The sequence below is a fragment of the Heteronotia binoei genome, chromosome 21, assembly GCF_032191835.1.
Source record: "Heteronotia binoei isolate CCM8104 ecotype False Entrance Well chromosome 21, APGP_CSIRO_Hbin_v1, whole genome shotgun sequence".
Taxonomy (NCBI): domain Eukaryota; kingdom Metazoa; phylum Chordata; class Lepidosauria; order Squamata; family Gekkonidae; genus Heteronotia; species Heteronotia binoei.
Genome location: NC_083243.1, coordinates 50288849 through 50315494, shown reverse-complemented (window position 1 = coordinate 50315494; position 26646 = coordinate 50288849). Strand labels below are relative to the sequence as shown.

The following is a 26646-nucleotide window of genomic DNA, read 5'->3' as shown; positions in this document are numbered from 1 at the left end:
GCAAAGACTGTATTATGCTGGCAACAAAATGGCCTGACACTGATGGAACAGGGTGGCTTTAGTATTCAGAAAAAAGGGGGGGAGAAAAGGACATCTTGAATAGAAAAATCACTAGACAATCCGTAATTATTTTGCTCTGGGAACTTAAGAGTGTTTTGAAGAAAAAGCCCCATCCCACTCACAAAATGAACCCTCTGCACCAGTCAAAGGGTAATAAACACATTGTGAGGCATACAGCAGGTCTCTAGATGACACAGCAGGAGTCCATCAGAGTGGAATTCAGGGTAAGCCAATGGCTTCCAGGCAGGGATGTACATTCAGGGGCTGCAAACAAAATGCCTTTGGAGGCTCATTGCAATTTCAACCCAGGTGAAAATGTGGTTTATTATTAACATTTCTTTTTGCGGTTCCCATGGGGTCTCCTGTATAGGCCCTAGTCAGGCCCATACCTACTTAGCTTCAGATGGATTGCTCCATCATTATGTTTCAGACCATGCAATGGATCTATTACCAAACCCAGTACTTAACTACTTAATAATCATAGTTCTAATTTAGCCACATACCCTTCCCAGCAGCAGTTGTTCTCCACTTGGATGGGTAATAACCTTCCCACACTGGGCTGTGACCAGTGTGAGTGTGAAGGCTGCTAGGGACAAGGGTGTATTATATTGCCCATTCATCCCAGCCCTTTAAGAATCATGAGACTGTTTGCTGCTACTATGCTGTTTTTTTATTGAAGGTAGACAAGGTTATTGAGGGTGGAGCATGGTTATTTCACAGTCCTTCTTTGGGCCCTCTGCAGACTTCAGCCTTCTTGATGGCGTCCAGGAGCAAGGCTTGCTGCTCTTCAAGGGTTTCTTCTGCCCTGTTCCTTGAGGCAGGGATCTCCTACCAGCCTGCTTGCTCCCTTCTGTCATGTCCCTTGCCTCCTCCCCCTTCCTCCTACAAGGCCTCCCCCCCCTCTCCTATCCCAGCAGCCAGGGCTGAGCCCATGCAGGTGCAAAGATGAGGCTGCATAGGTCCCTTCCTGGCCAGGCTTGCCTCTCTACCAGGTCAGGTGAGCTGGATTTCCTCCTCGGTCCACTGATGAGCTGATCACCAGGCCTTCTGTGCTGCTGGGTACTGCACTTCCTGCCACCTGGATGAGCTAGCAATGGGGACACCAGCCATGCCTTCTTCTCCCACAGCCTGCTCATTCATGCACTGTCTCCAGGTTCCTTCACTGGCATCTTTGGCCCTCCCTGGGTCTGAGTGAGTGGCTGTGGGTTGGGCTGGGCCTCACAGTGGGCCACAGCTGGGGGGGGGGAGGCTTCCAGGTGGTCTCAGCTATCTGTATCAGGTTTGTGCCTTTTGATTTCACTGTTCTCTTCATGATAGGAACCCTTGGAAAGAACATCCAGTTTATTCTCCATCCCAGATTCAGTTGGGAAGCTCTGGCCTTCAGCTAGAACTTGCCTGATGGTCATGTTGATGCGGGATCCTTGCAAATATCTGGCACAGACTTGCCAATCATCTTGGGAACAGGACTCAATAACTGAGTCTGCAGGAAGATCATCAGGGAGAGGCAGCTCCAGGCAAGAAGGCAGAGGTTTCCCCTCAAGGTTGGGCAGAACTCTGGGAACTGCATGGTATAGCAGACGGCTGAAGCCAGACATGACCATCACATCCCCACTGTGTATGAACATGGCCACAGGGGCTTCGTCTCGTTTCAGCCCCCCCAACAAAAATATGGATGGTTGTCCAAAACTGAAGGGAAAAAGCAGAGGATGACAAAAGTCAGTTAGCAAAGTTGTACCTACATACAAATTTATCATTATCCCTTTTAGTACATTAGAGAGAAATCCACTTACTGCCATCTGTATGCCATGTTGGTTCTTATTTTTGCAAAGTAATTATTTTTGTAAAATCTTAAGAGAGCAAAGTACCTTCCATTAATTGCTCATTTTCATATTCAGCCGTAAAACAACCAAAAGTAATGCAGCACATTAAACTCTGGGCAGTATGGATGGCTGAAAGACACTCTCAGGGCTAAACCACATATAGCACCTAGTCACACAAAGCTTGTGCCAGATGTTTGATCTGTGATGAAATGTAGCCACAGAAGCTATAATCTAAAGCATAAAACTAGCATGTGTATGTGCGATGGGAAGCATCTTAACCCTTCCTTCTCTGGAAATTCTTCAGTGAAAATCATGCCTCCAAACTTGATTCTTCCAGAGGAAAAGTATTACGCTAAACGATTTTAAAGTCCCAATACCCTGTACTGATCTTCTATTTTAGACTGCAGTCTCTATGCATCAAGTAAAAAAGAACTGAGCAAAATACATACATTTAGCATCACATGTAGTTTGCCTCTTATTGTATAGACAAACAAGCCAGTTCAAGATAAAATGGCAGTAAGGTGTGGTAGCAAGGCTCCCATATTTCTCCTCGTGACCTAACCTGCCTCACTGGAGAAGAGGATAAATAAAAGCCACTATTCTGGCTAAAACAGGATTACAGCCAAACACCAAAATGATACAAGTAATGACTGCTGGGGAATTACACTAAGGTTAATGATGAAGAAACTGAAACTGTTCAAGATATTCTATTCCTTGGCTCCACTGTCAACCAAAAGGGAGACTGCAACCAAGCAATCAGGAGACTGGGTCTGGGAAGGGCAGCCATGAAGGAACCAGAAAAGATTCTTAAGTGTAAGAATCTGTTCCTGGAGCAAGTAAATTCAGGCCACAGTATTCCCCATTACTATGTACAGGTGTGAAAGTTTGACAGTGAAGAAAGCTGTCAGGATGAAAGTTAATTCATTTGAAATATAGTGTTGGAGGAGAATTTTACAGGTACTGTGGGACTGCCAAAAAGACAAATCAGTGGGTTCTAGATCAGATTAAAACTGTACTTTCCCTAGAAGCTAAAATGACTAAACTGAGGCTATAGTACTTTGGTTGCATAATGAAAAGGCAATAATGCTAGGAAAAGAGGAAAACTCAGCATGACATAGATTGACTCAAAGCCACAGCCCTTAGTCTGCAAGACCTCAGCAAGGTTGTTGATAATAGGACATTTGGGAGAACATTGATTAATGGGGTTGCCATGTGTTGGAGGCAACTTGACTGCACTTAACACACAGAAACACATTCTGGCTCTCAAGACACTTATGTTTTTTAGCAATCCTGCCATTCTACAACTCTGGGCTGCTGCCTATAATTCTGAACTCATTGGCCCAACCCACCGTGTGGCAGCCACGTGCTCCCAGGCCAGGCGGCGTGGCCTAATATGGAAATGAGCTGCTGCTGGGAATTTTCTACCAAAAAAGCACTGGTCTTCTACAACTTAAAAGAAATGTGCCTTGAATAGAAGATAAACAGGTATGCCTTACCTTTTACAATGCAAAAATCCATTGTACAGCTCACCTGAATGATAGGAGGGGCTGAGAATGGTCCAGCTCAGACTCATCCACATGAATTCCCAGAGAAGAATCAAAGTGATAATAATTCAGGATTCCTGCTTCTGCTTGGAAGCCTAGAAAGCCACAAGCTTTAGCCACTTGCTTTGAAAGGAAAGCCAGGTCAGGTGGAAAGGGGGTATAGTGATCAGCTGAGTATTTCTGGGGAAGGGAAATAGGAAGGAAATCACTGAGGAAACTCAACTAGACTAACCAAGCCTGCCTACAAATACATCCAACAGTCACTCAAAAGGGTTGACCCCAAGGGACTTAAAGGACAACATTTTGCCGACAACTTCTTCAATTCTTAACCCTTCTTCATGTGGTGTCTAATGTATTTGGATCTGCAGAAATATACACACTCAGGGACTGAATTGCTACTGTGATTGTGAACAAGCAGGCTAGTCAGCACCAGCCACTGTGATAGTGATAAGCAAAAGAGATGCTCAGTATGTTGTACAGAGCAGCTAATGAACAGTTTTTAGACTAGAAGATTCTCATTATATCACCTTTGTCCACCATCTTTCCCATCTGTCTGTAAGGACACCTATTCCTCAGCTGTAATCTCACTCCACTAGATGTGTCTAACAAGAAGACTGGGATTGAATAGCTTGGATTTCTTATTAGAGCCATACAATAAGCAGTTCATTCTATTCCGATAAGGCTGCAACTCATTTGGTTAAGCCATCTGCAATATGCTGATAGACGAAGATTCCTCACTCTACCTCAGGTGTACAATCTGATTAGAAAGACAATTCTGGCTTCAAATAGCTTCAGGAGTCCATGATGTCTACAGGAAGAAGACTGGACTGTGGGCTTTAGGCTTAAAATCCCAAACCATGCCAAGAATACATTCAACCAAAACCCAGCTGTTGCATTCACTAAGAGTTACACATTGCTAAGGGGATCTTTTGGTCAATATAATGGTAACCTCAAATACCTTGGTATTCCAGTTATAATGGTATCCCAAAGTCACCCAGCGCAGCTTCTCCAGTATACTTTTTGGCTCTTGTTTGCTGGAACTTTTGTTTCTAGAAAGATTTAAAACAAATGTCAACAAAAAGCAGTTTTTTTTAATGAGACATGCTCTGCAAGTGCTTCCTACAGAAATCATTTATTTATTTAGAATTTACCGTATATCCCGCCCTTCCCACAAGTGGCTCAGAAATCATAGTTCCTTAAACACTTCAAACCCCATTTATGAAAAGCCTGGTTCCCGTAATTTGTACAAATGGCAGTGAAATAACTGACAATCTGTTTTGCATTTTCAGAGATGGCTCGGTTGATGAAAACATGAAAAGGGGGAATGCAGTAACCTGAAGGATTAGTTTCAGAGGAAAACTAGAAGACTAAGTATCGACAACTCAAACTACAGCTACAGGAAGAGGGGCATATAGTCAGCTGTGAAACTTCTAGGATACAGCAAACAAGAAAAAGCAGAATTAATTTAGGTAAGTTCACAGAATTTAGTTAGGAAGAGTGGGGAAGACCTATGAAAGGAAAATTAACAGGTAGAAACGGAACCGGCTTTCCTTCAGCTTCTAGGTGAATCAGAAGAAACTGTTAATAGGTGCATGGGGTATTTGTGGGTAGAGTCAAAGCTTAATAATAAAAAAAATAAGATGATGATGATAGGGACAGGCACTGAAGAAAGGGGAAATACATGTTCTAAATGGAACTACACACTTCCTGAAGGATAGGATTTTTGATTTGGGGATCCTCTTGGTTCTAAACATTGCTTTCGAATTTCCAGATAGTGGTTGTGACCAGAGGTGCTTTGGATAGATTTGTCAGCTTTGCCTACTATTACAAAATGCTATCAATGGATGGATACCTTAATAACTTTCCAATTAGAGTGATCTGCTAGATGAAGATCCCTTCCAACTCTATGATTCTATGCCCATAAATACTTCCCATCTCTTAAGATCTGCTGATGAAGCTCTCCACAGGAAACGAACATAGGTCAATACAGAGCTGACATCCACTAGATGCAGAGCCCTGTCAGTACTTTCTGTAGTTGTGACATTCTCTCCCTTTGGAAGATTGCCAGTCTTCTCCATTCCCCTTATTTAGGATACAGATGAAGACTTGTTTATTCCACAACTGATGGCTTTTCTTGGAAGTCTGATCTGAATACTGATGCAGGTAAGATAATATACATATTTCGTGTTGCTTACAATTTTATTAACCACTCTGGACATTGTACAAGTGGTTTAAAATAGTGAAAACACACACACACAATTTCCAAGGCTGGGAAATGTATAAATCTGTAATAAATTCCAAGCAGTAGCTGACAATTTTGTTCAGAAAACATCCTATGGACAATAAAGTTGCTCTTACTGATGAAAATCAGAGTCTGTCTTGAAACATCTATGAATCTAGAATAACTGACACCTATTCTACGGTATGGTTCTCATAAAATAGAATAGCACATATCAGAATTCATGGTATGGCTAGCATGTGAGATCATACCAGTGATAAAACATACACAATACATTTTGCAATATAATTACTCTCAATTACTTCTGTGCACTGATATATTAGCTTCCTGACCATTGCCAGACTGGAGGAGGTGTGATGCTAAAGCACAAATGAGCTTGGAGAACAGGTAAAGTCTGCATCGAATCTGGCACTCAGTAAACTGAAACTATTGTTAGTGCCAACAGTCAATGCGTCTGTCCATATTGTAGGTTTCTCCAGAACACCTAGTTCTCAATTGTTATTTTGTATTGAGCTGCTTCCTGCCTGGAAGGCTTTAATGTTTTCAGGTAATTTCACAAGCCAGAGTGGTGGAGTGGATCTGATACCCTACACTGTTGAGAACAGAGCAGCAGGGAGAAGTGAAAGTCAAGACAGAAGGCCACTGGCAAAGTGAAGTGTTGAGGGGGGGCCAATAAGGAGTTTTGCAGGTCTGATAGTAGGATGCCCATAATAAGAATGACAGGGAGAGCAGCAGAGCAAAACTGAGATATGTCTGCAAAACACTGCTACTATGGACTCCTGCAGTTATAAAAAATGTGTGTTCTAAGTCAGAGATTCTGGGTGAAAAAGGCACAAGGCAGCCTGAACCAGGCCTTGATGCCCCTAATCCTGCCTCATGTGTTTTAAGAAGCAGTCAGCTAACTGGCATTTAAAAGCACTGCTGAAAGTACCAAGAGATGTTTAACAGCTCATTTGAGAGCCTGCAGAGTAGCAGACAGGAGACCCATGGCACAGAGTGGTAAAGCTGCAGTAATGCAGTCTGAGCTATCTGCTCAAGACCTGAGTTCGATCCCAGCGGAAGCTGGGTTCAGGTAGCTGGCTCAAGGTTGACTCAGTCTTCCATCCTTCCGAGGTCAGTAAAATGAGTTCCTAGGTTGCTGGGGGGGGTGGGGGGAAGTGTAGATGACTGGGGAAGGCAATGGCAAACCACCCCATAAAAAGTCTGCCATGAAAACGTCGCAATGCGATGTCACCCCAGAGTCGGAAACAACTGGTGCTTGCACAGGGGACTACCTTTACCTTTTTAGAGTAGCAGACAGATGTCCCTCTGCAGCCACTCAACTCTGCATCTTCCTGCCGGCATCACCTTTGTCTTCACTAAGCAATTAAGTGTTAAAACATCTTTTGCCTACTGTAAACATCGACAGTTTGTCAGCTGAATTTGCTTACAGCTATATTTACTAAGACACAGAGCTGAAGACCACCAAACATGGGAATAGAATTATTTCCACTCTCTCCCCCATACATCCCTGCTGCTGTCGCTTGGATACATGCAATCATCCAATAGAATTTTCCCATGCTTAGCAAACTAACCTAAACATTTGGACTAATTGTGCCTGGCTTTAATCATACACTTTCCTCTAGGAAGCCATTGTTGTGTAGTGGTTAAGAGTGGCAGACTCTAATTTGGAGAACCAGGTTCAACTCCATACTCTTCCACATGACCTTGGGTCAGTCACAGCTCTGAGAGCTCTTAGCTCCCCCCACCCCCCAATAAGTCTAGACTGCTACCTAAAGGAGCTAGAACTTAAGGCTACCAGACAATCTTCAGATCTCTTGGCTATACTACATACAATGCTATACAACAACAACAACAACAACAATAATAATAAATTATACACTTTTCTCAATTCCAGTTTCTTCCCAGTTCACCTTGTGAATCTGAACCTGATAGTAAGCTGCTGGCTCACTTCTGATGAAAGTTGCCCATGCCGCACTTTGTCCTTGTACACTTTCAGGAAGCACTTAATGAAACTGCCATTTCTCTCAGTTATCTCACTCTGCAGTACTGCTTTAATCGGAATGGGAAGCAGCTGTGTATTAAATTCTATCCTACATGGCTGCAGCAGATGAATGCCAAGATGGAATATACCAGCCACAGTACCAAATTTACAGAGTGTGCTTGCTCACCTACTTTCGATGGTCAATTTTTACTCTGGACAATCGCCATAAGACAGCAGGGAAGGGCTCATGCTGGTGCTACTGGTGCTTTAAGTAGCAAGGAACTGGGAGCAGGTAATTCACCTCCTCTCCTCTCCCTAACAGCTCTGATGCTACAGCAGTCAAAGGGGAGTTATAACTTGCGAAGCATCAACAATAGCAAAAGCAATTCTGATTATCCATATCTGCTCTCTCCAAAATTGACTCCAGATACCCAAAGCCAATCCATATTGAGTTTGCACATTTGCCTGTGTGGGGAAAGGAGAGAAGAGAACAGGAGGCCCCCTGTCCCACCAAAAGCCACACATGTAATCAACCAGGCCATAGATTTTCCTCCTGCTGGTGTTACTGGTGCTTTAAGTAGCAAGGAACTGGGAGCAGGTAATTCACCTCCTCTCCTCTCCCTAACAGCTCTGATGCTACCTCAAACTAAACAGCACCAGGGACCTGCCCCCTAACAGGGTTCCTATGTTTAAGGAGAAAGCCATGCATAGAATCAGGGCAGACAGAATTCTGAACATTCCAAAGTGCACACACCCAAAATCCAGCACAACCGACAGACAGAAATACTGTACTGCCTTTTATATAAACGGTAGAAGTGAGCTGGCCAACAGCATACCCATCTATATACAGAAAAAGTAGGGCTGGAAATCTTGATATGTACATATATATTTGTACAAATATGTTTCAGAGAAAAGCACTAATTCATTTATGGGATTGCAACAAAGACTGGAAAACTGAAATGAGCACTAGATAAGGCAGAGATAATGATGAGACAGTCTTTATTTACATTACTTTACAAGTATACTACAGCCTAAATTAAAGCTGTGCTTCCTTTGTCTGACTGGATAATCAAAGGTATAAACAAAAGTCAGAGCAAAAATCCAACAAATTATGTGCATTCAGAGCCAGGGTGTTAGACCAGGATCTGGGAGACCCAGGTTCAAATTTCTACTTGGCCATGGAAGATTACTAGGTAACCTTGGTCAGTCACTCTCTCAACACAGGCCACCTCAAGGTTGTGATAAGTGAAGGAGAGAAGAATGATGCTGTAGGTCACTTTTGAGTTCGACTGGGGAGAAAAAAAGCAGGGTATAAATATGTAAATAAATAAACACATCTCAACCACTGCTTGCATAGAGCAGTTTCCTCCATTGCAAAAGAAGCACCTTGGAAAAAATCCTGAATGATTTGTCAGAAGCTACATTGAAGGGGAACGTGAAGGCATTTTGTTTGCATGGCAGCACTGAGTCTTTCAATATTCTGTCTATTCTCTCCCTCTCAAGGCTGTTGGCCCATGTCTACTCATGCAACAAAATGTTATGCCCACATCAAGGCTTTGTTTCTATCTACACAGAAGAGTAGTAAAAAAAAAAATCCAGTTTCAATACAATTTTTAAAAATCCAGTTTCCAGTTGTAGGCTTTGGAAGTAAAAGGCAACCCTTTCAGTGGGGTGCTACAAGCCACTTGAAATCCACCCCAAAAGAATAAATAAACTGGACAAAAGAGCACAAGTTTTCTCAGATAACATATATTAAAACATTCATGCAAGATGGTATAACACATATTCATAATCTCTTCTGCTTAGATTTAATGTTCCACAAGATCTGAATTCCAAGAATAGAAAAGCGAACACATGAGCCATTGTTGCTGTCAAAATCAGTTATTTCAAAGTATAGGCTCTAGTGTTGGACAGGAGGGAACAGAAAACTTATTAACTGAGATACAGCTGTCTCTTGAATTTAATACATTGACAATGCAATCCTAAACACAATTACATCTTTTTAAGACCAGTGACTTTAATGTAACTCTCCTAAGGATTTTAGAATAATGTAACTCTTCTAAGGATTGTGCTCTGAAACCCATACCATCTTTCACCATTACCCAGAGTTTTCTTCTAACAGGTGGCCTGAAAGAAAGTCTCAGCCTCAACATATTGCTTACTGTTCTTTTCCCACCACCATTCTTATTCTTCAATCATGGAGTCTCCATCTCTTCCAAAAGAACCGGAGACTGGACTCCTAAACCATTAATGTGAGGTTGATCTTATTCCTCTAAGGCAGGGTGTTTGCATGTGCAGGAAAATGTCCCTGTTTTGGGCGGGCGGGGGCGGGGGGGCTTGCTTTACATTGTTTCCCTGCCTCATGACTTTGCATTCTATCTTGGATTTAATTTTAGATTCTTGCTCAGACAGGTCTACAAGTGCGCAGGCACACTGCTTCTTCTTCCATCACTCAATAATGTTTTCCCTGAGGAATACACACAGCATTTCTCCAACTCAACCATTTGAACTCAGTGGCTGGGATCCAAAGAGCCCTGTACATAAGCAGGAATCATTTACACACACACAGAGCATTGCTGATGTCTCTTTGCCCTTCTCCCCTCGACCCCACTACATGAGTGTAACTCTGGAGTCCTGGATGCTCAAAGTCTAGAAAACATGAGATATAATGCAAACTACTATAGACAAGTATGATTTTATTCATAATACTGTGGCATACTGAGAAACAATTTTTGTACTTTTTGAAGTACCTTTTTTTCAGTTTAGAGGACCTTGGTATCCTCACCCTTCTTTATCCCACTTTCTCATACTATATTGTTTTATTTGTACTCACAACAAACTTCTTAACACCCCATTTTAATCAATAAGTGACTGACAAAATATAATACATACCCAAGGCCACTGTGCAAGTTCAAAGCTGGGTAAACATGTTCACCTACAGTTCCTCAAGTCAGTCAACATCTTATCTGCTGTGCTCTTTTTCCTTTACCCAACTTACCGCAGCTGCTGCTGACTGTTTCCCCAAAGATCCACAGTTTCCTTAGAAGACATGTGCATATCCAAATTACACACATTGGGTTTCTGGGTGTATTGCTTGAGACCCTGTTTCACCCAGTGGCGCTGGCAGCCTGGAAGGAAGGGATTTGGGATAAATATAAACCCTGGATAAAAAGAGGGAAGGTGGGGAAGAGAGGAGAAAGCACAGTTAGAAATAACTTGACATGCAAACTTGGTATCAGTTGTTTTCATCAGTATTTTGGACAAAATCTGGGATATAAAAACTTGTACATATTATGCCAGTTTCTCACCCAGAAAATAAACCTGACCAACTGAGAGAAACTGAAACACGAAGTACTTTTTTTTTTCTTGTTTGATATCCAAAGACACTCACCTGGATAATTAGCCAGACCATAGGCTTCCCACAAGCTAACTGGTTTCAGTCCTGCTCTGTGGGCATCTTGATCACTTACTGAAGAAAGAACGAGGGGAGAACTGACCACCTGGCAGAAGAAAATCAGGCATCAGGGTGATCAGGCACAGGGGCAAAGGTCCATAAACATGTGTTTGTCCCTGTTCTTCACCTGGGGGGTAGGCAGGATCTTGACTGTAAAGTCACAATGAACTTTGGAGTCTTAGAATACCTACAAGGCCCAGAACAATTGTAGAAGGGAACCCCCTCCTTCTCGTCAGCTCTGGTCTGGATAAGGCAGGGGGCAGTAGATTTTCCCTGTCACATGGAGCTCTTCAAGGCAGCTTTCTGAGCCTCTCCCCTGCCCTGCCTTCTTCCTACGCTTAGAAAAGGTAGCTATCTCCCAGACCTTGTGCTGAGTTTGGAACAGGCAATAAAAGCAGTAAGAAGCCTAGACTTTCCAAAGTCAGTGCTTGGAAGAAAAGCGTATGCGGGTTTCTCCAGAATTTTTTAAAAATGTGTTTTTTACTAGTCAACTGATGCATATTTGTAAATCCAGCCACAAAAATCTATCAAAAACTAATTTTGACTATGTCTTATTGAAATAAATGACATAACATTATTTGTATTGTGGCCATGTCCCAAACCAGTATTTTGTAGTGTGCGTCTCTAGTGATGCTGCCAGAAGCCTACCAGCTCGTAAGACACCAGAGTTTAGAAGCATATGACACATACAGATTTTTCAGTTTTTCAGAAGCATATAGCATTTGTTTTCATCTCAGGAGAACTGTCAGGTATCAGACAATAAAATGAAATGGCTTCTTTGGACCTGCGAGGGCTTTTGTGGCACATTTTATTTTTTGATTCAGTAGGTTGTGAGATAATGAAACCTGAAATCACAATGTTCTGACAAATAGCTCGCTTTTCTCTCTGCACCATAATTCTGACATGATGTATGATAATGGCTATTAACACAGGAACTGCTAGAGTTACCACATTTTATAGCTTGTGACGGGTTAGAATCCCAATTTCAGGTGGCATAATACATTAATTTCTAACCCCCAGTGAATATGGGATTTTAATTGAAATTACAAATGATGCTGAAGAAATAAGAGGGTAATCATAATTACGTAATCACAAAGTCTGAAGCGCTGCCTTCTGTGACAGAAATTCTCCTTGGGAAGGTTGTAATTACACCGCACTCATTATAGTATTAACTGAGGACCAGTAAACCTGTCTAAGCACCAGGGCTACTCAGAAATTGTTAATACTTAGTAGTCACTTTTAATATGTTATTCTTAATGGAATAAAAGGGATCTTTTGTTATTGAAGACAGCACTAATCCTGTCACCCTGAAAATGTCACCTGTATTGTTAATGTTTTTTCCTCTGTAGTTAATTTCTTGTACCCAACAGAAGAAAATTGAATCAGGTGAGTAAAAAGCAATAGGCAAGACAGAATTTTTCTGGAGAAGCTCTGGTAATAATGCAAAAATTATTTTTCCCCAGAGGTCAGAAAATAGAACACACAACACAATACTCTAGTCTGCAAGATGCATTACAACTTTCCAGACTCTGTGCTGCTACTCAGAGTTTCTCACTTGTAGTGTGCACTAAACATCAAGATGCTTCATTATAGCTCAGGATTCAAAAAATCAAGACTTGAGAAATTCATTTCCCACTAACAAGAAAGAAGACAACCGGAGACACTACTAATGCACTAAACAACTGCATATGTTGAGAGATAGGACTCTATTTGCATGCTTTATAGCAGTGTTTCCCATTTGCAGGGTTGTGACCCGGTATTAGGCCACAGAAGCCTCACTACTGGGTCACAAGAAAGGCCAAAGCTAGCCCCGTCCCATCTCTGTGTTGTGGAAAGAGGAGCTGGGCTGCCTCTCCTTCCTTCTCCCCCGCTTCCAGTGTTTGAGAGAAAAGCTAGCATCCACTGGCACTTTAGACTTATGAAGTGTTCTTCAAGGTATGAGCTTTCATGTGCCTTGCAGTATGTTCTTTTGGGGAGATTTCCCCAGGAGGCCTGGGCGGCAAAGAACAGTGTGTGTGTGTTTTTCAGCCAGGAGGGGTGGGGAGTGGGCATTCCAGTAGCTATTTTTTTTAATCACATGACCCCTGAGCAGAATTTTTGCTGGCTGGGTCATCAAATGGGGGTGACATTTGCTACCTTCCAGTCCTCAGGAACGGAGGTTTCTTTCTTTCTTTCTTTCTTTCTTTCTTTCTTTCTTTCTTTCTTTCTTTCTTTCTTTCTTTTTCTTTCTTTCTTTCTCTGCAAGTGATGCTCTCTCTGTATTCTTGGTGCTGGGAGGGGGGGAAGCAACAGTGAGAGGGCTTCTAGTGTCCTGGCCCCACTGGTGGACATTCTGGTGCTTTTTGGGCATTGTATGAGGAAATTTTGGACTGGATGGTCCACTGGCCTGATCCAACATGGCTCCTCTTATGTCTATGCTTTTTCTTTTCATGTCTTTCTTTTCTTTTCCTTTCCTTTCCTTCCATTTCATTCTTTCCTTTTCTTTCCTTCCATTTTTACTGGATGAAATTTGTCTGTTCATCATACTGTTGTTGCAGACATAGGAGCTCTGCCAATGAAAAGTTGGCACCCCCAGTTGTAGACAGGTGGCCTTCTATGAGATTTCTGTGTGAGTGAGTGGGGCAGAAAGAGATTATTGGAAATTACTGCAGTATATCTCAACAGCACTGGAAGAGATGATACTATGAACTTGGCACCATTTTACTGGTCCTGCTTTTAACAGCTGTCTGATACCAAAATTAAACTCCTCCTGTAGATACTAAAAAGGATGAAAGTACTTCACTGGCTAAGTAGTTCACACTTCAGAGAGGTCAGAGAGAGAGCAGAGCAACTCTGAGATAAGCTGAGACAGCTGGGGAAGTTCCTGAGAATTTCTGAGTTTGGTGACTGCTGAAAATTCTGAGTTGTGGTTGCTGGGGAACTGCTGTTTGTTTGGTTGAGTGGATCTCCTGAAAAAAATATGTAATCTTTCATTGAAATCTGCCTCCGTTCCTGAGGACTGGAAGGTAGCAAATGTCACCCCCATCTTTAAAAAGGGTTCCAGAGGAAATCCAGGAAATTACAGGCCAGTCAGTCTGACTTCAATACCAGGAAAGTGGGTAGAAACCATTATCAAGGACAGAATGAGTAGGCACACTGAAGAACACAAGTTATTGAGGAAGACTCGGCATGGGTTCTGTAAGGGAAGATCTTGCCTCACTAACCTGTTACAGTTCTTTGAGGGGGTGAACAAACATGTGGACACAGGAGACCCAATAGATGTTGTTTACCTTGACTTCCAGAAAGCTTTTGACAAAGTTCCTCATCAAAGGCTCCTTAGTAAGCTCGAGAGTCATGGAGTAAAAGGACAGGTCCTCTTGTGGATCAAAAACTGGCTAATTAATACGAAGCAGAGAGTGAGTATAAATGGGCAGTCTTCACAGTGGAGGATAGTAAGCAGTGGGGTGCCGCAAGGCTCAGTACTGAATCCCATGCTTTTTAACTTGTTCATTAATGATTTGGAGTTAGGCTTAGTGATTGGCATTGGGAATAAGCAGTAAAGTGGCTAAGTTTGAAGATGACACTAAATTGTTCAGGGTGGTGAGAACCAGAGAGGATTGTGAGGCACTCCAAAGGAATCTGAGTGGGCGTCAATGTGGCAGATGAGGTTCAATGTGGCCAAGTGCAAAGTAATGCACATTGGGGCCAAGAATCCCAGCTACAAATACAAGTAGATGGGGTGTGAACTGGCAGAGACTGACCAATAGAGAGATCTTGGGGTAGTGATAGATAACTCACTGAAAATGTCAAGACAGTGTGCGATTGCAATAAAAAAGGCCAATGCCATGCTGGAAATTATTTGGAAGGGAATTGAAAACAAATCAGCCAGTATCATAATGGCCCTGTATAAATCGATGGTGCGGTCTCATTTGTAATACTGTGTACAATTCTGGTCTCCATACCTCAAAAAGGATATTATAGCATTGGAAAAAGTGCAGAAAAGGGCAACTAGAATGATTAAAGGTTTGGAACCCTTTCCCTATGAAGAAAGATTAAAACGCTTGGGGCTCTTTAGCTTGGAGAAATTTCGACTTCGGGGTGACATGATAGAGGTTTACAAGATTCTGCATGGGATGGAAAAAGTAGAGAAAGAAGTACTTTTCTCCCTTTCTCACAATACAAGAACTTGTGGGCATTCAATGAAATTGCTGAGCAGTCGGGTTAAAACGGATTAAAAAAGGGTGATTAACATGTGGAATTCACTGCCACAGGAGGTGGTGGCAGCTACAAGCATAGCCACCTTCAAGAGGGGATTGGATGAAAATATGGAGTAGAGGTCCATCAGTGGCTATTAGCCACAGTATATTATTGGAATTGTCTGGGGCAGTGATGCTCTGTATTCTTGGCGCTTGGGGGGGGGAGTGGAAGGGCTTCTAGACCCACTTGTGAACCTCCTGATGGCACTTGGTTGTTTGTTTGTTTTTTGCCACTGTGTGACACAGAGTGTTGAACTGGATGGACCACTGGCCTGATCCAACATGGCTTCTCTTATGTTCTTAGAACAACTATCCTTGTGGACATCTAGTTTCTGGCAGCTGAATCTGTGATAAGAACACCCATTTGTAGGTGGGAATCAATTAGTTGCAAAGTTTTGTTACCATTCTTTAAAGACAAGAAATAAAGTTTTAAATCAAGAATATCTTATTTTTTATAAGCATTCAATAAATCTAGAGTTTTGGGATAAAACTTTTCAATTTTTCCAAGGAATCTTGAGATTTTTATCATACCTCCGCTTTGAGGCTTTGACTCCTTTTTCCAATCCAATGCAGGAGATCCTTGTGCTGTGCAGTCTACCTACAACTGATGTGCCCAAGGATGTACATTCACCATATGCACTGTGACGCTAGCTGAGGAGATGTGCATCTCCACCAGGAGCTATCAGCTGTTATACTATTTGCTTATGTGTAGCATTTAATCAGCTTCTCCTTACATGGACCATGTTCCAGGAATCTAATTATTCTTTACAAGTGTGGCAGTCTGCTATAGCAACATGACTGAGCCCTCTGGCTCTCTAATGACTAACAGGTTGCTGCAACATCAGTTTTCACAGCAAGAAACCTATGATCAGATCAAATGCATCTGATGAAAGAGGCTCTAGCCTAAACAACTGCAAATGCCGAATCTTGTTTAACACGCCACAGGATTCTGCTGCATTATATTTGTTTTTACTTTACACTTTCTTTCCCATGCAGCTGCTGAAAAGCAGCCATGGCAGAGCTAAAGGTCTTGGAGGCTGATGGACATGGCCACCTGTTGGGTCTCCTGACAGTGATTTGGCTAACCAAGTCTTGCTGGAATGCAAAGTTGTGGTCATGTGATGTGATGTGATGTGAAGAGATCAACATCTCCACCAACTTCTACTGAAACGTTGAAATACTTCACTTTCCTGCTCAAGCGTTTGAACACCACCCCCCAGGTTGGTATCGCTTCCATCACCCAGCTGAATCTTCTGGAGAACAGTGTGAGGAATGCTCCCACACAAGACCAAACATGGTCAGGGTGCCTTGGAGAGGCTGAAGGTTTTTGATGGCATCCCTCTTCCCTACAAAAAATTCAAGAGAATGGTACTGCTGGCTGCCTTGAAAGTGGTTTGCTTCAAGCCCATTTACAAGTTTCCTTATTTGGGCCACCTTGTCCATGAGATGGGCTGGAAGCACCAGGCCATCACAATCACCCTGAAGGACAAACATAAGGAGGAGGCCAAGCTTCACTATGCCAACAAGCAGCAGCCAATGAACCTTAGAAAGCAGGCAGAGAAAAATGTGGAAAGTGAGATCACAAAATGCACAGATGTCCTGAAGCAATATGGCATCTTGGTTAAAATAGCATCCAGGCTTATTAAACAATTAAACAATATAAATTATATGTTTATATAAGTTTATTGCTTCTAAAAATTTTGTGCAGATGGAACAAGGTTGCATGAATAGCAATACTACGTGGGGGAAGAGGCACTATTTCCCCCATAATACTCTACTATACAACACCAGCTCTCCTATGGCAGCTTACCCCTTCCTTATACTACAAGCAACATCACTGTAGAAGAAGCAAGTTATCTGCAAAACAACTCACTACCTTGATATGTCCAATCTGGCCACTGGGATCCATGCCACAGTAACACTGAGACTAGACCACTGTAACATACTTTATATTAGTTTCCCTTCCAGGGATGGCACCAGGGTTTCTGGCACCCTAGGCCTCTTGCCCGCCCCCATGCCTGCAGCAAGGGTGAGCATGGTGGCAACAGGTGGTGTGGCACTGAGTATCTCTGAGCACACGTGCTGCTGCACTGCTCCCAGTGCCCCTTCCCTGCTGCCTGCCCACAGGTAGATGGCAAGGCAGAGGAGGGCAGCAGAAAAGAGGGCAGCAAGTGTGAGTTCGGCAGGGAAGGGGCACTGGGGTGCATGTGTTGGGGGGGGGGCACCCACTGGCCACCCTTGAGGCCAGGTAGCACCCTAGGCCTTCTGTGATGCACCGTCCCTGCTCTCTTCAAAATCAGCTCACAGACCCCAACGAAGAATGCCACAGCTTGGCTATTACTGGAAGCCTGATGAAGCATGCATATAGCAGTCATTTCTGTTGGAGGAGAAGGCCTTGACACTGTCTGATTAGTTCCACATTTCTACAACCCAAACACTATTGCACTATTTATTGGATGTCCCATCTTGTTGCTTGACTTACTCTGTGTAATCTGCCTTGAGTCCTTGTAAGAAATGTATGTAAATAAATGATTATTATGCATGACTTTGTATGGTATTGAAGAATGCGAAGAAATGAGCTACAAATTTTTAAGGAAATAAATGCAACACTGGTCTGTAAATACTAGATTTCCGGTATGGGATTCAGCAATTCCAGGAGAAATTATTGTTGCAATAAGTAAATCTAACTTAATTTTCAACTACTACTACCAATTTCTAAAGTTCAGGACACTGTTTTGGTAGTGAAGTGTGCATAATTTTTTAAAAACAGTTCACAGATTAAAAAGAACCTCCCCATCACCCTTGGGTGAACTATTACATCATTACTAGGGATAGGCACAGCACCAAACCTGAGCCAAAGTCCAGACCAGACCTTACCCAATTTGCGAACCCTGAACCAAGATCTGGGGAAGGCATCTTCCCCGAATACTGAGTTTCTGCTTGGTTCAGGTGTTCAGCCCTCCCCCCCCCACACACACACACCACTTCTGGGTGGTGTTGGGAGCTGCTTCCAGCATGCCCGCTTCACCTGGGAGCTCATGTCACTTCCAGGTGTTGTGGGCATGTTGGGGCCAGCACCTGACAACATCTGGAAGTGATGCAAACATGTTGGAAGTGTGACACACTTGCATCACTTCCAGATGATGGCAGGAGGACCCAAACTAGTTCAGTTTGAATGACTTTTTTGCTTTGGGGTTTGATTCGGGGCCACCCAGTTCTCAAGCCCTGAACTGGGCTTTCCCAATCTGTGCCCATTCCTAATACTTACTAAATACAGAGAAGATTAAAAAACACACATCCCAGAAGTCTCAAATTGTCCCAGACAAAATTTTGCATGTTATAGGAAAGCTGGTGCAAACATTACCACAGACAGCAGAGTGCAATAAATAATGGCTCACAGTGCAACTGTTCCACAATTGCCTGAACTAGGGATTCACATTAAATCACTGCAGCTATTTTCATGACTAGAATAATTATAACATGCCAGTTTTTGTCCTAATCACAGACTTTTCCCTACAGTCCGTATGCTGGGCCTCAAGCAACAAATGGGAAATAATTAAAAATGGCAGGTGGAGAAAAATGCTTCAGTATGACTGCAATCAAATGCTAAACTTTCTAGACTAAATATGTGATTCCAGTTTTATCCTTGCATCTGTCAAACGTCAGTAAGTTGTATGCTAATTTGCTGCTCACCCTCTATCTATATGTATGGACTGCCAACTTCCATTTCAATGTATCTGAAGTACTGTGTGTGCACGCAAAAGCTTATACCGTGAATAAAATTGTGTTGGTCTTAAAGGTCCCTCTAGACTCAAACTTTGTTCTGTTCTAATACATGTAATGCAGCTATTTCTCTCTAATTGTCAGACGCCTTAGACATCGATTAAAAGGCATAAAGAGCAGGGCTGACATCCATTAGGCACAGAACACACAGTGCCTAGGGCTCACGATACTTTAGGGGCCCACAAAAATGTTATAATTTATTTTAAAATCAGAAAAAAATGAAATATTTAGGGCTCATGAAAACCTATTAAATTTAGCTAAAATAGAAAAAAGCTGACATATTTAAAGTTATATCAATAATAATTTTAATATTGCTATTGCTACTGTGGTAGGAGCCTTCTCTCTCTCTCTCGGCTTGGCTTCGCGAACGAAGATTTAAGAAGGGTGCAATAGTCCACGTCTGCTGCAGGCTCGCTGGTGGCTGACTACAAGGGCATAAATACCTTCTGCCCACAAAACTCTTGGGACCCACAAAAATGTTTTATTCTTTTTTAAATAAGAAAAAAATTAAAATGTAGAATAATTTATTTTCATGCCTTTGATATGTACACTGTTATTTTGTACTACAGTGAGAAGCTTAGCGTCAATTGAATGATATCGGATAGGAGGCTCACTTAACCCTCAGCGCAGTTTATTTCTGGCTCTAGTATTTTGGCAAAATTTCTATGGTAAATCCTGTGATTTTGGCTAAGCCTGGGTCATTTTGGGGGTAAGTCCTCTGCAATGGCCAGCTGATTGGTGGCAGGGTAGTGGGGTCTAGCTGTGTGTGATGGTGGGGGGCCTCTGCCATCTACCAGGGGACTGGCAACCCTAATACATAATTTGTCGCATTGGTATAAAGATGGATATTACATCCAAATAAAACCAGTCACATACAATAAAACCAATAAATTACCATTAAAACAACAATACAACAAAACAACAATACAACACAGTTCTGTATAACAAAGGCAGGCGGGTTCATAGTATAGGTTGGAGTATAATCAGTGGTCCGAATAAATAGTTCAGATGACAGTCCACAGTGGGGGAGGATAGCCGATGGTATAGGCCATAAGGAAAAGGACGCCCGCTTGCCTCAATCAAACACCTGGCAGAACAGCTCCATCTTACAGGCCCTACGGAAAGGTAAGAAATCTGGTAGGGCTCGTATCTCCACAGGGAGCTGATTCCATCAGTATGCGGCCAGGGCCAAAAAGGCCCTGACCCTGGTTGAGGCAAGACAGACGTCCTTTGGGCCAGGGATAATCAGAAGATGTCGGTTGGCAGATCGTAGCAATCTTCAGGGCTCATATGGGGAGAGGTGGTCCCGGAGGTATGTCGGTCCCAGGCCACGTAAGGCTTAAAATGTCAATACTAAAACTCTGAAGTGTACTGGTAACCAGTGCAATGCGCGCAGCATCGGCTGACTGCTTGCCTGTACAGGCAATCCAGTTAGGAGCACTGCTGTCGCATTTTGCACCAGTTCAAGTTTCTGGATCAGTCTCAAGGGCAAGCCTGCGTAGAGCGAGTTACAGTAGTCCAACCTGGAAGTGACCATTGCATGGATCACTGTAGCTAGGTTCTGGGACGTCAGATAGGGCACCAGCTGTTTGGCCTGCCGAAGATGGAAGAACTATGTCCTGGGCCTCCATGGACAGGAAGGCATCCAGTATCTCCCCCAAGCTCCTCACCTTTTGAGCTGGCACCAAAGGGGCACCATCTAGGGTGGGAAGTTGGATGCCTGATCCTAAACCTCCCCGACCCAGATACAGGACCGCCGTCTTAGTTGGATTAAGCTTCAGTCAGCTTAACTGCAACCATCCCGCCATGGCTTCTAATGCCCTGGTCAGATGGTCTGGGGCGGCGTCCAGATGGCTGTCCATCGACAGATAGAGCTGGATGTCATTTCCATATTGGTGACAGCCCAGCCCAAAACCTTGGGCAATCTGGGCAAGGAGGTGAATATAGATGTTAAACATCAATGGTGAGAGAATAGCTCCCTGCGGCACACCACATTCAAGTGGGTCTCGCAAAGAAGTCTGCTCACCAATTGCCACCCTTCGTCCCCGACCACGGAGAAAGGAAGAGAGCCACTGTAAGGCTACCCCTTGAACTTCGATAATGGCATGGCGGTGGGTCATTAGATCGTAATCGAATGTGTCAAACACTGCTGAAAGATCTAACAACAATAGCAGCGCTGACCTGCCTTGATCCAGATGCCTTCTAAGGTCATCTGTGAGGGCGACCAAAGCAGTCTCCACCCCATGGCCAATGCAGAAGCCAGCTCCGCCACCACTTTCTCAATTATCTTACCCAGAAACGGTAAGTTCGAGACTGAGCGGTAACTGGATCCAGAGATGGCTTTTTCAAAAGTGACCCCGTTTATACCACCACAGTTGTAAAATTGATTCAGGTGGGTAGCCATGGTCTGGAGCAGCAGAACAAAGTTTGAGTCCAGTGGCACCTTTAAGGCCAACAAGGTTTTATTCAAGGTATAAGCTTTTATGCCCATGCACACTTCTTTGGATGCAGTAAAACAGAAGTTAACAGTTCATACATATCGGTAGACAGCAAGAGCAGTAAATTAGCATACGACGTAATGTTTAACAAATGCAAGGACCAAACAGGAATAACAAGGTTAGTTTACATGGTTAACATTTGTTTGGGTTCAATTGTAGGGGAACGTACAGTGAAGGAAATAAATGCCAAAACTGGAGATAGATGATCAGATGTATCCTTAACTGTGAAATGCTTGAAGCATAAGGGCATCCTCTATTCTATATGTATGAACTAGTAATTTCCATGTCATTATATCTGAAGAAGTGTGTGTGCACACGAATCTTATACACTGAATGAAACGTTGTTGGTCTTAAAGGTGCCACTGGACTCAAACTTTTACAGTACAATGTTCCCTCTAAGCTGCAGAGTCTTGTGAGCAAAAATTCTACTTTATGAGCTACTGGTATTGAAGTTGTGAGATACTGCATCAATTATTGTGCTCTGGGGTCATCCTTCCTAAGCTAAGACAAAAATGTGTGAGCTGGAGGCTGAGAACTGTGAGCTAGCTCACGCTAACTCAGCTTAGAGAGAACACTGGTTGTAAAATATATTTTTGAATATTTTACGCAGGAAAGGTGTGGGGCCGACTAAGGCACAAGTGCCTACAGCCCACTAAAATCATAATAGGACCAAAGAACTTGAAGCAGTTTGCTAGCTAGGTTACATGTCTTTTTAGAAGACTTCTCTTTCTTGGGTACCCCTCCTATTTTGAGCTTTTTTAAAAAAACTGATGAAAATACCCTCTTTTTGAGCTGGAAGGTTAGGAATATTCCTCGTTAGTAGCAATTATCACAAATAGCAGGGGTATTAAATTGTCGTGTCGGAAACAAGTCCTCTTTTTTGCATTTCAAAATATGGAATCCTTATCCCTGCTGAGACCAACCAAGTTTTATTCAGAACGTAAGCTTTCGTGCGCTCTCTAAGCACACTTCATCAGACGAGGGGATCAGGTATAGACTTTGTTCAACTGCTTCAGACCAACACGACTGCCCACTTGGACCTTATTCCTGCTGTATGAAACTGAGCGATACACATACTGATTTGTGGGGGTTTAGGCACAGCCGGTTATGTTGAATAGTATTTACATTTTAACTGCTCCTTGAATTGTACCGATGTATTCTGAACAAGCAGGAAACTTGTATGCACGTTTTCCTCCAATAAAAATAAAAGCATAAAGAAAGCCGGAACGCCTAGTCCCGTAATTCCTCAATCAGCCCTCCTTCCAACCCACACTTCGCGACAGCGCATTTCTCTCTGCAAGATCAGCCCTGCGAGAGAAGCACATGCCATAAACTGGCGGGAGGGACGTGTGTGTGCGACATGCCTGTTACTATGGAGACCTGTGAGGTAATCCCAGCACCGTAAAACAGTAGCAACAGCTGCTGAAGAAGCGATGTTCATACGCAACATCGCCTAATTACCTGTCGCCCGGCGGGCTTCGAAAAGTCAATCACCCCTGTCACGTCGGAGCCTTCCCACCGGCGGTAAAAGCGAAAAAGCTGCCGGAAGGCATCCTCGCCGCCTTCCCGCGCGGCCACCATCCCCGCCATCTTAGTTCATGTGACCTTCCACGCGCGGAGCGGAAGGGGCCGTGCTCGTCTTCGCATTGGCTGTAGCAGCCGGGGAAAGTAGCATTTCTCTGGCTACAAGATGGCGGCGGGAGGCGTAGCGCGGCGGGTGTTCGAGCTTTTTGTGTCTCGCGTGCCCTGGACTGCCTCGGCAAGTGAGTGGAGAGCGGAAGAGCGATTATTCTCTTTCTGTGTGAAAGTTACGTGGCTCTTGCAGCCTAGTAGTGTAGTCGTTTGTGGGGTTGACTCCAGGCTATCAGCGGGCTTAGGGTGCACTGCAGTAACTGTCGCACGTTATCGGCGTCTCCTCCGATGCTCTGCCGCCCTACTTGATGCTGGGATCGCACGTCTTTTGCGGGTTTTCCCACCGCATCAAAGACTTCAAAGTATAGGGGTAACAAACGAACCGAATGGAAGCGAGTATTGGGCTTCAACTTTTTGTTGTTTTGTTTAGAGATATTTGAACTATTGCAGACTCTTATTAGTGCATTTCTGTCCCACCCGTCGTCCAGTGAACTCGGCAATGCACACGGTTTTATCTTACCCCGCACAACAGTCCTGTGAGGGAGGTTAAGCTGAGTGGCCCAAAGTCATCCAGTGCATTTGATGGCACAGTGGTGATTTGAACGTGGGTTTTCCGGAGCTGAGGCTGACGCCCGAACGCCTCTATCACGCTCTCGTAACCGCGGTTCCGTAAGAGCCGCTATGCTGGATCAGACCACGGGTCTGTTTGGTCTTGTCTTCTGGTTGATACGGTGGCCAAACAGGTGCCCTAGGATTTGGAGAACGGCAGAGCTCTTACCCCTTTTGTTGCCTCTGAACGCGGAGATTCCATTTAGCAATGTGGCTAAAAAGCATTGATGGACCTGCATTCTATGATTTCTTTAGTATTCTTAGGCTGTGTAGGCAAGCCTGTCTTTTTTTTTTAACTCCGTTTTTTCATTGTGACTAAAATACCTGTATTCATTAACAGAAGTACTTCTGGAAAAAAGACTAACACTAAGAACTACTGATGTTAAATGCTGAACAGTGTAGGAAAAAGAAGATGATTGCAGATTTATACCCCACCCTTCTCTTTGAACTCAGAGTCTCAGAGCGGTCACAATCTCCTTTACCTTCCCCACCACCTACAACAGACACCCTGTGAGGTGGGTGGGGCTGTGAGAGGGCTCTCACAAAAGCTGCCCTTTCAAGGATAACTTCTGCGATAGCTATGGCTAACCCAAGGCCATTCCAGCAGGTGTAAGTGGAGGAATGGGGGATCAGGTTCTCCCAGACAAGAGTCTGCACACTTAACCACTACACCAAACTGGCTCTCAAATGGGATAGGATCAGATCTGTTGCATAGACCTGCTTTACAAAGTACATGTCTATTTTAGATCTCTCATGTACTGCCCCCCCCGTTTCTCAAAAGTATATCACTTGTGCCATGTGGTGTATTAGTGAACAGCAGTAGTTGATTCCTCTACATGAAGCTAGTTGGGTGACCTTGGGCCAGTCGCAGAGTTCTGTCAGCCCTGTGTACCTCACAGGGTGTTGTGGGGAGAGGAAGAGAAGGTAATTGTAAGCCGCTCTGAGACTCCTTCGGATAGTGAAAAACAGAGTATAAAAGCCAGGTCTTGTTGCCCTCATTTTATTCACACAGACTTGGCGTGGAGATTAGGCTGAGGCTGTCTTACACTGGCTGTAAGGATTAGAGAAATCTACCTCTTCCATTTTTAACCTACTCTTTTTGCAAGGAGGTCAGTTCCTTGATTCATAAACTGAGAGAGACCATCCCGCTGAAGGTTATCTAGGGGGCTTCTTGGTGTAGTGGGATCTGAACCCAGTTCTTCGCAGTCCTAGTTTCGCATTAACCACTACATCTTGTGTGTTAAGTGCCATCAAGTCAGTTCTGATTTATGGTGACCCTATGAGTTAATGACCTTCAAAATGTCCTGTCATTAATCATCTTGCTCACGTCTTGAGCCGTGGCTTCCTTTATTGACTCAATCCATCTCATGTTGGGTCTTCCTCTTTTCCTATTGCCTTCCACTTTTCTTAGCATTGTCCTTACCAATTACTTGTCTTCTCATAGCCTCATACATACATCATATTTGCTCTTAATCTGTATGAGGCATTGTGAACACATAATTATTTTCCAAGGTAGTCCAATTTAGTTAGGGGCAGGACAGTGGTTTGTAACCAGCCCTTCTAAGGCTACATCACATTGATGAGTTTATAGTTAGAAGAAAACAAAAAATTGTTACTACATTTTCGGAATGATATAGAATGAGACTGCTTTAGAATTCACTAAATCACTTAGTCTGTTAAATTCCACAGTGCTTGTCATTTTTCTGATAGGGCCTGTAAGACAACCCTCTTCCGGCTGGCCCACAACTAACCGGCCTTGTATCCTTGTATACCGACTACTGAATATCGAATATGGAACATCGAAATGTTGAAGACGGTATACCGAATCAGTATTTGAATTTGAATACAGTGTAGCTTTACGACCGCTGTCTGATTTTAACGACATGTACATTTATAACAAACGTTGGATTTTAATTATTTAATGAAATGTTAATTTTATAGTGTAATTTATTTTTATGTTAGTTTTACATATGTTGTAAGCCGCCCTGAGCCACTCGATGGGAAGGGTGGGATATAAATCCCAGATAAATAAATAAATAAAGATATTTCTGAAACAATTACTGGTTTTGAACAACAGAGTCAAAAGAATGTGATCCAATAATGGAGTAATATGTAATGTGACATTTTTTTTCCTCGTAGAAAAATTCATGTTATGTTTGTATTCAGGCCTTCTTCCACAATGCACATAGTGATGTCATTGCTGTACAGCTCTGAGATAAATTAGACGAAGAGGAAGTATCTTGGTTGAGGCTCCTGTTATCTTAACAGGTTTTCCACATATAGCCCAGTGTTGTAAATGATTTGCCTATATGACCTGGGAGAGGACCCATCTGAACACAGTTCTGAAGTTTTCACATATTCATGTACAATAAAAATACTTCTGAACCAAGAACATGTGAATAAAGTATGTTCATTAAAGCAATGGGCTCCATTCTTAAGATAATGATGATTTTTTTCCCTTCAGGATTAATAGCAAGATAATTAGAAAAATAAAATTGGTACATAAAGCTTGTTTGAATAATTACTTCTGGAAATAAGGGGTATGTGTATTGTTTTGGCTAGATGACTTTTTCTTTTTTTACATAATTCTGTTAACCTTTTCATTTTTGTGTGCAAATATTTTGGAGAGAAATATAAAGTGCAAAGCCTTTACTCAAATGATTCCATTTCTCTTGTTTTTGGCAGATGAAGTAAGAGAATATTTTAGCCAGTTTGGTGCTGTGAGAAAGTGTATGTTGCCATTTGTAAGTATTTTTTTACTCTGAGTTTTCTGACTCAGATTCACGTA

General features: G+C 43.0%; 2 protein-coding genes and 1 pseudogene across 2 annotated transcripts in view; 2 read left to right on the top strand and 1 right to left on the bottom strand.

Moving 5' to 3' along the window:
• Window positions 1–707: 707 nt before the first annotated feature.
• On the bottom strand, window positions 708–23220 carry ALKBH1 (alkB homolog 1, histone H2A dioxygenase). The gene is made up of 6 exons (XM_060262694.1): window positions 23079–23220; window positions 11039–11147; window positions 10646–10808; window positions 4383–4473; window positions 3411–3604; window positions 708–1746 (listed from the first exon to the last, which is right to left on the bottom strand). The coding sequence occupies exons 1-6, from the start codon at window positions 23205–23207 to the stop codon at window positions 1323–1325; spliced, it is 1110 nt and encodes a 369-aa protein (XP_060118677.1). The 5' UTR covers window positions 23208–23220; the 3' UTR covers window positions 708–1322.
• Window positions 16349–17016, top strand: LOC132588842 (large ribosomal subunit protein uL13-like; annotated as a pseudogene).
• Window positions 22904–26646, top strand: part of SLIRP (SRA stem-loop interacting RNA binding protein) — a 5708-nt gene continuing 1965 nt past the window's right edge. Inside the window, exons 1-2 of the mRNA XM_060262695.1 lie at window positions 22904–23380; window positions 26544–26602. Of these exons, the coding sequence (XP_060118678.1) occupies window positions 23308–23380; window positions 26544–26602 (132 nt within the window). The 5' untranslated portion in view covers window positions 22904–23307. The remainder of the gene's footprint in view (window positions 23381–26543; window positions 26603–26646) is intronic.